This window comes from Numida meleagris, chromosome 7, assembly GCF_002078875.1.
Source record: "Numida meleagris isolate 19003 breed g44 Domestic line chromosome 7, NumMel1.0, whole genome shotgun sequence".
Classification (NCBI taxonomy): domain Eukaryota; kingdom Metazoa; phylum Chordata; class Aves; order Galliformes; family Numididae; genus Numida; species Numida meleagris.
In genome coordinates this window covers 23,954,025-23,966,506 of record NC_034415.1, presented here as the reverse complement: position 1 = coordinate 23,966,506, position 12,482 = coordinate 23,954,025, and the positions used below count along the sequence as shown (strand labels likewise).

Genomic DNA, 12,482 nt, shown 5'->3' with positions numbered 1-12,482 from the left:
TATATAATAGGAAGAAAATGCAAAATGAGCAGGATAGCCATAAAGTGCAGAACTTTGTTTCTATATTCTCCCAGGCATTTTAAAACAAATGTAGAATATGACTTGTAGCATTTGGGAAAGAATATTGCTTTTTGAAAGATATAATAAATGAATTCTTTTATCAAAGATAGCTCTAACTGAAGTTCACAGAAAGAATTAAAGATGGATCATGAGGGTATTATATTACTTAATATGGAGTAGAGCAAAAAAATGTAATAATGAGAAATCCTTTCGTGTCAAGCTGGCAGAATACCAGAGAATTAGAAGAAAATGCCCTGAGCAACTTGCTGTCTTCTGCTTAGAGATGCTTTCTGGTACCCAGTTTTAGAAAGCTGATCCTGAGTCATGCTTCCCGAGATTCATTTCACTCGAGGAAAATGCCCAGGTTGTTTCCTGAAGAGAATCTGTAATTCTTGCATTTCAGGCTGGATCCCACCTGCTCTTGGTTTTCACTGAGGTAAAAGTCTGAATGTGGAAAGTTTTAAAGCATCTATGTCTGTGGTAGGGTCTGTATCTGTCAGCCAAAACTGCTGTGTGGAATGGAGACTTGGAAGGAGAGGGGACAAGAGGTGGCTGAGGAAGCTCTTCTCCCATCTCAGCCTTTGGGAGAGCCTTTAGCTGTGCTTGTCTGGGCCTGATTTTAGCTCTTAAAGTAGTTAATCGAAGTATCGCTTGTAAATTTTGGAGTTTGTGAAGAGGAAGGAATTCCCAGCCTTGTTTGCACATGCAGTCAGTTGGTATATGTAGACCTCTGCTTCTAAATAATATAATTAGCAAATCCAGTCTATTTTCAAGCCTAGTGATAACCACTGCGTATTTTAAGCTCAGGAGATAAGTTTTTGTGCTATCTTAAATGCCGCATTTTTTCATCATTTCCTCCCCTCAGGATGAGACACCATAAGAAGTGCTTAATTACTATTTTTAAATGGTCAGTACTATAAGTCTGCGTTTCGAGAGAAGTCATCAGCGTTGTTATTTCATCAGGTTATTAAAAATGGTTGATCTTGTTTTCTTCCTCTGACATTGTTTGATACCAGTAAAAGATAGGGTATTCAATTCTGAATACAAGTGGCTATTTCAGTTAATATTCCCTTGAAGAAAGGCTTTAAATTTAAGAGTCTGTTTCACAGCATTCTTCAGGCACTTAAATGATTCTAGTCTGTAGAGTACTGCTGTGTTCCTGGGTTGCTCAAATTTTTAATGGATTTAATAATCTTTTATTAATCCTATTTCTTCATTGGGTTTAATGTATTTTGATACTGTATTTTGGAAACTTGCTGCTGTGAAGCAAACACCAGAAAAAAATATTGTTGCTTTGACCTTTGTAATTGGTACTCATCAGTCGAGTATTATGTTGTATTCTTGTCTTTCCATTCTCTGAATGAACAAGATTCTTAGTCATCATTCTCAGTATGACTTACTCTGTTAGATGAAGGAGACTCAGAGTCGTAAGATTAGAACTTCTGGGCGTCTGTCTAGTCAAAAATGAGCCCAGTTAAATCAGGTTGTGCAGGACTTAGTAAATTCTTAAGTAATTTAAGTTCTTGGATATATAACAGTCTCTAAGTAAAATATATAAATAAAGAATAACTGAGTTCAGCTTAAAATTTCCCAAAATAAGTTGTGAACCTTGTAGTTGTTTGAATATTGTCATTGAAGCAATAATTATTGCCTTGTTTCTGTTCATTTGTATGATGTTTGAATAATACTACTTTAGGTTTTGTACATGGGAAGCATTACGAGACACTGAGATCTTTAGCTTTGGGAAAAATCTTATAAAAACCCTATTATTTTCCGCTTAAGTTGAACTTAACTCTTTAAATACTGATAGCATTAGAACAGACAAAAGAACGCCAACCAGACAAATGGACACTAGTGGATACACACAGTGAGAACAAAGTAAGCACATAGTGCTGCTTCCCTGGTAACACCCTGAAGCTGAAGAAATGCTCTGAGCCAGACATGCATCTTTATTTAATAACCCATGAGTAGATTTACTGCATCTTTTATTAAAACTGCTTCAAGTGAACTATATATCTTTAACTACCGTATATTAGTCACACATGCTGGTATTGATGCTCAAATGATCCCTGTTTGGAAAGACAAAAAAGTTAACATCTTTGAATGTTTGCTTGACCACGGAGAGCTGATCCTCTTTCGAAGGGGACTGATACTGTGGAAGAAGAGTCTGGAACTGCCTTAATGTGTTCATTTATTTATTTATTTTCAGTCACAACATTCCTGCTATGAAATCCTAAAGTGGATGGTTGTTCCCATTTCTTTGCAGTGTTGACCTATAGATGTCTTGTAAGAATATGAATATGTAATATTTGTGCAATATCTACATTTGCACTGCTATCATTTGTCATTTACATAATTTTAGTCTTCCATTTTGCTTAAAAACAGTGCCCAGACTTCTTATTTTTACTGTGTGGTTAATAGAGTTCTTTCCATCAAAAACATACATAATGCTGCTGCTGTTTTTTTCTTAGTGCTGTGCCCCTTAAACATCATCAAGTTTACAGAACTGGGGACGTGAACAAATACGTTATTCAGTTTTAAAGAAAATTGTGTGGAGCCTCTATCATATTTAGCCCCTCCGATTAGCTTAAAAGAAAATGAGCTGATTTAATGCTCTGAGATTGAGACATAAGCTTTGACAGAAGAAGTGTGGAGTTGCCCTGCTGTGCTATATTTCTTCATTGCTGAAGCAGTTTCTTTTTCTCCACATTGTCACTGGTCCTGTGGTGCAAGAACCTCTATTTGCTTTTCATGTCCTACAGATGCAAAATAAAGGATGTTTTTGTCTCTTAACTGACATGTGTATGTTGCTGAAGAGTATTGGGGCCAATACAGAAGAACCCGAACAAACCAGAACCTCCCACTTTTTCCTGGAGGTTTGTTAGATGAACATGATCAAGAGCTATGTATGACTGCAAAAACCACAGTGATGATAAACGAGACACATTAAAAAGAATCTTCTGGTTATTGCCATGCATGATGGATAAACTAATTTAAAATGTGTTCTGCTAGGAAGCTTTGTTTTCACTGTAATGTGATACAGCCTTGTGGGTAGTTGCTGTAGCTTTTAGATACCTCCAGCCCTTTTATGTGTCTTTTTCTGCTGTCATTCTGTTTTGCACATCTTGTTGCAGTATCAAAGTTACTGAGTTCAGCAGTAATACTTTGACTTCAATTGTTAACCATTCTCTATTAACTGTTAACAGAAACTGTAAAAACTCATGCTTTTGTATTCAGAGAAGAAACATAGGATTTAAATCTTGATTCATTCTACCAATGTATTTATTGGACACTTCTTATTTAAGCCACATTTGTTAATATTAATTTGTAAAAATGATGGTGGATAATGACAGTCCATATTTACAGTATTTGACTTAATCCTCCTGTAGTACCAAGGAGTCTGAGCTTTTAAATTTCAGCTTTGTCAGTGACCAGTCACTTATCAGGTATACAGGCCAGCAGGTCAGGTATATCTGATGTATGAGAATGGATGTTAGTCATATTAGAAGTCCTGGTAGTAATATGTGCTGGTGGTACAATAGAAAGTGGAGATTAGTGGTGGGATGCTACAAACTTAACAAATACCAAGTCTAGCAAATATGTTCCTGTGAAAACAATAGTGATTATAAAGAGTATTAAAATTGCAGAATAGAATTTATCTTTTAAGCTCTTCTGCCTTCTCTTCCCTGACAAATTTATTGAATTTTTCTCGTTCTTGGTCAAATACTATTCCGCTTTACCTGCCCGTTGCTGGGCCTCCCTTAAAGAGTAAAGTTAGCTAGCATTCTGATATCTCTACTCTCATATCTTCTAACAACCAGAACAGAATTTAAACAGCTGAGTAGTAAAATGTGTAGGCCAGCATTACCAGCTTGCGTGGTATCACTTTTGCTGCACCTCAAGTCTGATACATTCTAGCATCACTGTGCTTTTGGAATGTTTTTTGTGATATAAAGCAGTCTGAATGAAGTTGTCCTTTAAATACTGTTGAAGAGAAACTTAATAGCTTTCCAGGTTTTTCTCTTTTCCTGACTTTGTGCAAGCTTTGATATATATGTACTTCTAAAGCATCAGATGTGATGGAAACGCATTAAAACTTTCTGCAAAATAGAATGGAGCGGTACTATCACGCTTCTGTCAGAAGTAGATTTTTGAACTTGAAACTGGAATATGTTGTGGCTATTCTAAACAAAAAAGCATTTTAATGTGAGAATTTTTATTAAGATATTTTTATAGGTAGTAACAAATAAGAGGCCTAATTTGGATGCAGCTTCCTAGGTTTGGGCCTGGGCCTGCACCTGCACTTGTGTAATGTTTTGTTCTGATTCGCTGAGCAGCATGGGATGACAATTAGCTGCATAAAGTGTATTAAAAAATGTTTGCTTTTCTATGTGAAGATTGTTTGAGTATTGAGGGTTTTTCAGTGATTCTGTGGCACATAATTATGCATAAGAGGTTGGACTACACTAGAAGACACCGGGCCTGCAGCACTGGTGTGCAGGCTAGAGTAGGCCCGATGCTTCAGGGAGACATGAGCTTTTCTGTGTACGTGCTGTCTGTCTGCCTTGTCTGCACACAGCTCAGTGAGTCTGAAAGCTGTCTTCTTCCTGTGTGCATGTACAAAGTGTTAGATTTGCTGAGCATGGGCTGTGCAGTTTATTCCTGTGCACTACACCTGGGAAACTCATTGCACACATACAGGAGCTTGAGCATTGGTTCATGTTCATTTTCACTTAAATATGTTCTTTATTTTAAGAGGGTGCTTTAATGGCAATAGTGTTTACTGAGAGTATTTGCTGAATGGAGAACATTTTATGGCATATTTTAAAGCAAGTTAACTACTTTTTAAAGCAAACTATAGGAGTCTGTCCTGATTTATTTTTCTTCTTCTGCATACTTGATTGAAAACTTACTTTCTCTTTTCAGGCAGCTATAAATGGTGTAATACCACAAGAAAATGGCATTCTGCAAAGGTAAGCACAGGGGAATGGAGCAGTATATACAGAGAATGATGCTGTGTAATAGTTGCATTTTTTGTTCCTGAATCGCAAGATGATGATATAATTTTCTTTTTAAAGCAGTTTTTTGAGCCACAGATTCAATTCCTGACAAAGCTGATTTCACATTCAGTTTTTCCCGTACTGGTGGAGAACAAGCTCAAGTGTCTATTTGAATTAATTATTTTTTATTTTAAATTAATTTATTGTTACCTCATTAACTGGTGGTAGATATTTTGCTAGATAAAGCATAGATAGATAAAGCAAAGATAGCTGCTCCCTTCTAAAAATACCTTTACTGATTTCCTTTCAGTGTTTGAATTAAATTTTGGCTTATATTCTGATGCCTTGAAGTCACTGAAGCATGATCTAAGTGCTGATGAGGCAATTGAAAACAACAGAACAGGAGTTGAGCTACTTGAGAGAGGCAGTTAAACATTATTTTTAATTTTGTTTAGGAAATACTCAATGTACTATTTTTAAAGTTTATTTTAATGATTAAAGAAGATGCATAGAGTAGGTGAAGTGGTGTTCTGGCATATATGCCGATGCTCACTAAAGCTATTATTAAATAAATCATTTTTTGAATCAAGATAAAACCTTATTTGCTCAATAAAGTTACTGGGTGTATATTCGCTGTTAGGCCTGCACGATCTGATTGAGATCAAGTCTCTGCTGTGTTGAGTACTATTTCTACTTATGTTGATAAGTCCTGACCTCAAAGCATTTAAATTAAAAACACCAGAACATTTGCAACCATTTTGTCAGGGAGAAGCTGGGCAGCAGTTATACCAGACTTTGACAACAGGTCGGTCTGGTGTCCGTTTAACAGCTTTCTTCATTAGTAATTTATTCACTTGTAGAAATGATGGGACAGTCAAATGTGTCTCAAGTCTTTTTTAATTTTCCTTTCTTTCTTTCAGTGGAAGAAGTTTAAAATTAGGCTTAGTAGACTTAGAAGCCTAGTTTCCAGTGGCTTTCAGATGAGATTGATTTACTGAGTTTGATGCTTTTTACTGGCATTTTATGCTCCATTAGAGATTGCAAGTTGGATATGTAGGATACTTTTTGTAATGGAATGAAATATATTTAATGCAGCTGGACTTGAAGTAGGTTTTATTTTATAGTTCAGTTGTGTTGCATTTAAGTAAACAAATAACTTCAACTCCTGAGAATCAGGATATTCTTTGCTTCTGAGGTCTGCTAACAAAAATGGTTATGGTACTAAGTTTTGATTGGACATCAAATTAAAAAAAAAAAAACACCAAAAACAAACAAACAGAAAAACCCAACAAACATATTGCTCAGTATTTAATTTTTTTTAAAGCCTGAAAATAAGACTGTTCCCTTTCTTAAAAAAAATTATTTTCAAAACTGGGAGTTACAATGATGTGATTTGCAGTAGCTTGGTACTATCTATAGCACTTTTGTGACACAAGTGCCATCCACATTCATATTTTTTTTCTAAGCTCAGTCTTCATAGTCTTGACTTACTTAAGAAACACTTCCATTGTTCCAGAGATCTTAGTGTCTTCAGGAATGGGAGTATGTATTTTTTTCAAATAAATTTTGTTTAGGAATGGAAATAAGGCAAATTGCATCCCAATATTTCCTAAATCTTTGTCTGCTCAGCTTCCAGTCTTCCAGTGCATTCGTTTTGTTAGCTTACATCCTCCATCAGGACACCCTGTAACTGCCCTAGACACATAATCCTCTAAAAAGAGAGCATCATCTTCCTGGTAAGAATATCTACAACATGAAGCTCTAGACTTGCCCTGTGAAGTGTCTTGCCAGCAAAACCTTATTTAAGTACATCATAATTTTCTTTGGCCTAGAGTAATGTTCCTTAAGTTTAATGTTTTGTCACCTTTGTTTCTAATCTCAGTTACATGGTACTTTTATGAGAGGTACCCTGAGGAGGATGAGATGTGCTTCTGGGTAATCAGGGCTTCCTGGTTTATTGTGACCTTTATTTTAAGCTTTACTTCTTATTCTAAATTCATGTGATACTGGCCCAGTAATGTAGAAAACTGGTGATTGCCATGGTGCAAGTTTTTATATGGTCACAGCACTCCTGGAACAGGAAATAATGCTACTCTCAAGATAAATCCGATGTTAATTACATAGTGAACTTTAGACTAAAATAATGGCTTAAATACCTGTTTGTCTTCTAAGCTGCTGTGCTATAGCACTTCTGCGTCCTTGAAATATTGATGTTTTTAATATGAAAGTTTATTTCTAATTATGAATAAAACAATATCTTCAGATATGACGATGTAGTTTATTCAAGAGGCATATGCTGTGGACAACAGTAAGTGAGTAATACTGTTCATTTTACTTTACAAATCTTTATTTAAACATTATCTGTTTATCAAACTTTATCTGTGTATCCTTCAGTGAGTACGGTGGAGAGACTTTACAAGGACCAGCATATGGCCCCACAAGTCATTCTACAGCAACTTCTTCAGCTCCTTCATCATCCTCAGCGTTTCGCCATGTAGTGCCATCTAGACAAATAGTGGAAAGACAACCTCGAATGCTTGACTTCAGGGTTGACTACAGAGACAGAAATGTGGATGTAGTACTTGAGGACAGCTCTACAGTTGGTAAGAATGTGTAAAAATGACATAACTATTGTGATAAAATTGTTAAAATAAAATCAAAATAAAAAGACCCAACCACCAAGATCTGAATTATATGAGGAAAAAAAAAACCCAACAACCCACCAACAAAACTCCTCAAAAAATGTCCCACAAAATGCAGTCTTCATAGCTCCTAACCATTTTCAAACCTCTTTGCAGCTTGAAAAAAGCAAAATTTCACTAATCCATTGTAAAGGTTAGTGACCTATCAAATATTTATTTTGACTTCTGGTTGTCTTATGGACTTACTTCAGAAACAAAATGGAGATTACTAATTAAGTTGAGGCAAGAAAGTGTAATTTGCAGTAGGATTAGTGTTGATGCGGTCAACTAATAAGTGAATCATCTTGGCATTTCCTTTTTGAATCTCTTTAGCATCATCCTTTTCTATGTAGGATTAGTGACACAATTCAAAGGAATTCTTCCAAGTATGAAGAGCATTGTAGCATCCTTTTTATTTGTCTCTTTTTGGGGAAATTAAGACTTCTTTGTTATCAGACTTCTTTGTCTTTATTCTAAATATGATGCATTTTGTACAAGTATTTTAGAAATATGCAGTTCTTACCATTGCAAGCATATTCTTTTTGATATTTCCCAACTGACTTAGTTTACTCTTCCTAAGGAGAAAGAATATTATTATTTTTTAAGACAATATACAGATCAAAACAAATAAATACATCAAGAGATAGTTGATTAAAAATTTGTTGAGCTATCACTTTGTCTGTGATGAAATTTTGAAATTGAAACTTTGGATCCTTATTTTTCTCCTTTGCATTTGATTTGGTATTTTTATGTTGCCACCTAGTGGTGTTTAGTCGAATTCTTCATTAGCATTACTTTGCTTGTCACGGCGCTGCGCAGTTACATCCAAAGTAGGTACAAAAGGGACCAAATCAGAATTTTTCAGCTGTAGGGGGTGATGGGCTTCTTGTGTTTTGTGTTTTTTTTTTTCTTACTAACTTCTTTCAGGTATTGAAGATTAAGCAACCGGGCAGAAGGTAGTGTAAAACTTTTGCCTGTTTCTTGGCATATGAAGGCTGAAGGAAGCCTTGTGTTTAAAATCTTGAGAGAAGTGTGAAAGGTGAATAGTAGAATTTCAACTATAGGCATCAGGAAAGCAGCTTTTGGCTTTTTCAGGGATCTGCTTGGCAGAATCCCAGGAGCGACTGCCCTGGAGGACAAGGAGAGATGGTTGATCTTCGAGGACGACCTCTTTGGAGCACAAGAACAGTCCATTCCAATATGAGGAAGAGCAGACGTGGCAGAAAGCCAGGATGGAGGAACAAAGAACTTCTGGTTAAGCTAAATGTAAAAGAAAGTACAACAAAGGTTTAGTGTAGGAATAATCTAGTGATATTGTCAGAGTATGCAGGTTTGGAGTTAAAGGAAGAGCAATGCTTAGACAGAGATGAAGCCACTAAGGGATAAGAAGGGCTTCTGTAAATACATCATATTTGCTTGCAGTGAGCTTTTAATTCTTTTAATGCTGAAGTCCTGGATCTGGGGCAGCATGACTCCATGCCATCCAATCTGAGAACTGACAAGCCAGAAAGAAATCTCGTGGAAAAAAAAATGGATCTAAAGGCTCATCAGCAGTGCACCCTATCAGTGAAGAAGGCTGGTTGCATTGTAAGCTGCGTTAGCAAGAATGTAGCCAGTGAATCCAGGCAAACTATTTGTCTCACCTATTCAGCACTTATGACACTGTGTGGGGAGCGCTGCATCCAATTATGAGGTCCCCAGTACAAGAAGAATGTTGAAAATAGTGCAGTGAATCCAGCAGTGGCCAGCAAGATTGGGCACACACTGACATATGAGGAGAGACAGAGAGAGAGTTGGATTTGTACAGCCTGGAGAAGAGAAGGGGAAACCACAGTCTATTATTACCTGATGAGAGGATACAGAGAAGATGGAGAGAGAGACTCATCTTGGAGGAGCACAGTGATGAGAGGCAGTGGCCACAATTTACAATGCTGAAAATTCCCACTAGATATAGGGAATTTATTTATTATTTTAATTATGAGTGTGATCAAGTGTGGTACTGGTTGGCTGGAGAACCTGTTGAACCTCTATCCTTAGAGGTGTTCGAGAGTCAGCTGGACAAAACCTTGACTAAACTGATGTCATTAGACCTTTGAGCTGGCCTTAGGCTACGTGACTTCTTGAGGTACCTTCCGGCCTGAATTATTTTGTGAATCTAGTGAATCAGAAGAGGATAGCATCAGAATGTGCAAAGCACTGAAAAATCTGTCAGACTAGTCAAATATAGAAATATCTCAGTTCCTTAGCTCTGGATTATTGATTGTGGAACTGGGTATCACAAATGCAGACACACTTTATAGCTGGCAAAGTGCATTATTCCTGATAGCATGCATCATGTAGAGCTACTCAAATATATGTCCAAATCACCGTATCCTCATGTGATTGTGTGAATCAGGTTCTTGTTCTATGTGATTTTTACCTTCATTTATTCTTTACTGTTTGAAATGCGTGCTACAATGGTAACTACACTAAAACTGGTGTTTTTTGTACATTTTCCTTGCTTTTGGAAATAAAGGGGTAAATGTGTATATTTTATACGTGGTTTTCTTGACATTTTCTTCATTTTCTCTTCAGGAGATATCAAACATATTCTAGAAAATGAACTTCAGATTCCTGCATCTAAAATGCTGTTAAAAGGGTGGAAGACTGGAGATGTAGATGATAGTGTAAGTTTTCAGTTATGTTTTCAGTCAACTGAATTCAGTGTTTCAAACTGAGGGCCTGAGGGTGGGGATGACAATGCAAGAATTCTGAGTTTCAGAGTGTTAGATGTCTCAGGTAAAAGCTCTTCAAGGAACTCTTAAACTAAAGCATTGTAAAAACGTCAGTGTATTTTGTAATGTTGTTATGTACAGCGCGGCACACCTGCAGAGAAAATGTTATTAAATTAACAGTAAATACATATTAAAAATCTGTTGGTGCTGTAAAGAAGCATTAATAATTAAAAGGAATAAAGTAAACTAATATGTTAAAATCAGCAAATGTTTTATATTTACAATTATTTTTCTTCCTTCAGACTGTTTTAAAAACTCTACACTTGCCAAAAAATAATAGTCTTTATGTTCTAACGCCCGACCTGACTCCTCCTTCTTCAAGTCATTCTGGGTAAGTCTTTTATTCATACATTCTATTTGTATGATTCTTTCTGTATGTTTTCTGTGAAACAGCTTGCATTCTTGCAGGAATCTACAATCAGTAAATGCACAGTGGTTTCCCTGCTCTAAGATGCAAGTGTAAGGATTGACTACCTCAGCATCTTACTGTTGAAAGAAGGTTGTTAAAAAAAGTTTTAAGAAAACTGTGGTGCAGTACATAAACTACTTAGGCTCATACAGAATTTTACACCTTCAAGTTTTTATGACTTAATTTTTTTAAAAATCTTGTCCCTGTGGAAATGAAAGCTGGTCTTTCATAATTTATCTTGTTAGATTGATTCATTTAACATAAACATGTATGAATTGTTACCAGCAGACCGGAATTTCCTTTCTGTTACATTATAAGTCCAAGAATATGATAAAATAAAGTGTACATAGGATAATAAATTTTCTCTAAGCAGGATATCTTCTATTACTGATTTCAGTACTCAAAAAGTTAAGTGTTCGCTAATCAGACAATATTGAAAAGGTTTGAAAGTTAAATAGTTTTTGTGGAAAATGGAATCCCTATTGTTGTGAAGCGATTTGAAGCTACTTTACTTCAATTTATTTGTCTTATTGTCTGCCCTGTCTATATGTTTCTCAATGGTACATGCTCTTACTAGGAAAACATTAGTTTTATTCCGTAGCCACTAGAGGGTGCACTGTAATTGAGTCTGAAAGGAGTGGCTCTGATTCTAAATTGTCAAGTAAGCGGGAAGGATTGCAGTTTGAAATTATCAAATTGCATAATCATTAGACTAGATTGCCTTCAAACTGTCTGAAGAGGGAATTGCTTTTCCACTGCTGTAGTTAGATAGCAGAATATTCTACAAATACGACAAAGAAAACCTTTTGACAATCAATAGAAATAAATAGATTGCACTATACAGGCTGCTTTTAGTCATTAGGAAACAAAGAGATACTTATGTCCATAACCCTGTACACTATGGAGGAAATAAGAAAGCTGATGTAAATTATAAAAAAGTAATAAATAGTAATAAAATACAAGTGTTAAGAGAGGGAATAATGGTAATGGAACAGAAGGAGTAGGGTAATAGTGAGCTGTGATGTGAATTGTATGTGCTGACAGGAGTTGTGAGTGAGAACAATTAGGTGTTGTGCATAAGAAGCTACTTGAAGAATTGTGACAATACTGTGAAAAAACCATGTGGATGCTAAGAAAATTTTCTGCATGGGTACCTAGTATATTTTAATTTGAATGTCTGGTTTTTGGAAAGAAATGCTGACGACTTTAACTGAAATAAACTATATAACAGCAACAAACTGTTTAAAAAGAGTTTGCAGGCTTTTTTGTTGAACAGTTTAAAAGAACTTTACTTCCTAATAATATCACAGTGGCTGTTACCTTTACAGTTTATACTTGTTTCATAGAGGAGATGAGTTCTGCATATTTTTAAGATAAATTTGGTACCTTTGGGATAGCAAATGATGATTAATTAGTGGCAACTTAAAGATAATTTGAAGGCTAGATCATCCCTTGGAGTCATCAATTCTAGATGAAAGGGGAGCCTTGCCTCCAATTAAAGCATCAATGGAGATCAAAACACATCTAATTGAAGCAATGTACCCAGCCCAGTTACACT

The 12,482-nt window shown here is 35.9% G+C and overlaps 1 protein-coding gene across 1 annotated transcript in view; it reads left to right on the top strand.

Annotated features, from left to right (window-relative positions):
- Window positions 1-12,482, top strand: part of FAF1 (Fas associated factor 1) — a 153,041-nt gene that overhangs the window by 27,539 nt on the left and 113,020 nt on the right. The window contains exons 3-6 of the mRNA XM_021404167.1: window positions 4,987-5,033; window positions 7,455-7,663; window positions 10,316-10,407; window positions 10,758-10,846. Of these exons, the coding sequence (XP_021259842.1) occupies window positions 4,987-5,033; window positions 7,455-7,663; window positions 10,316-10,407; window positions 10,758-10,846 (437 nt within the window). The remainder of the gene's footprint in view (window positions 1-4,986; window positions 5,034-7,454; window positions 7,664-10,315; window positions 10,408-10,757; window positions 10,847-12,482) is intronic.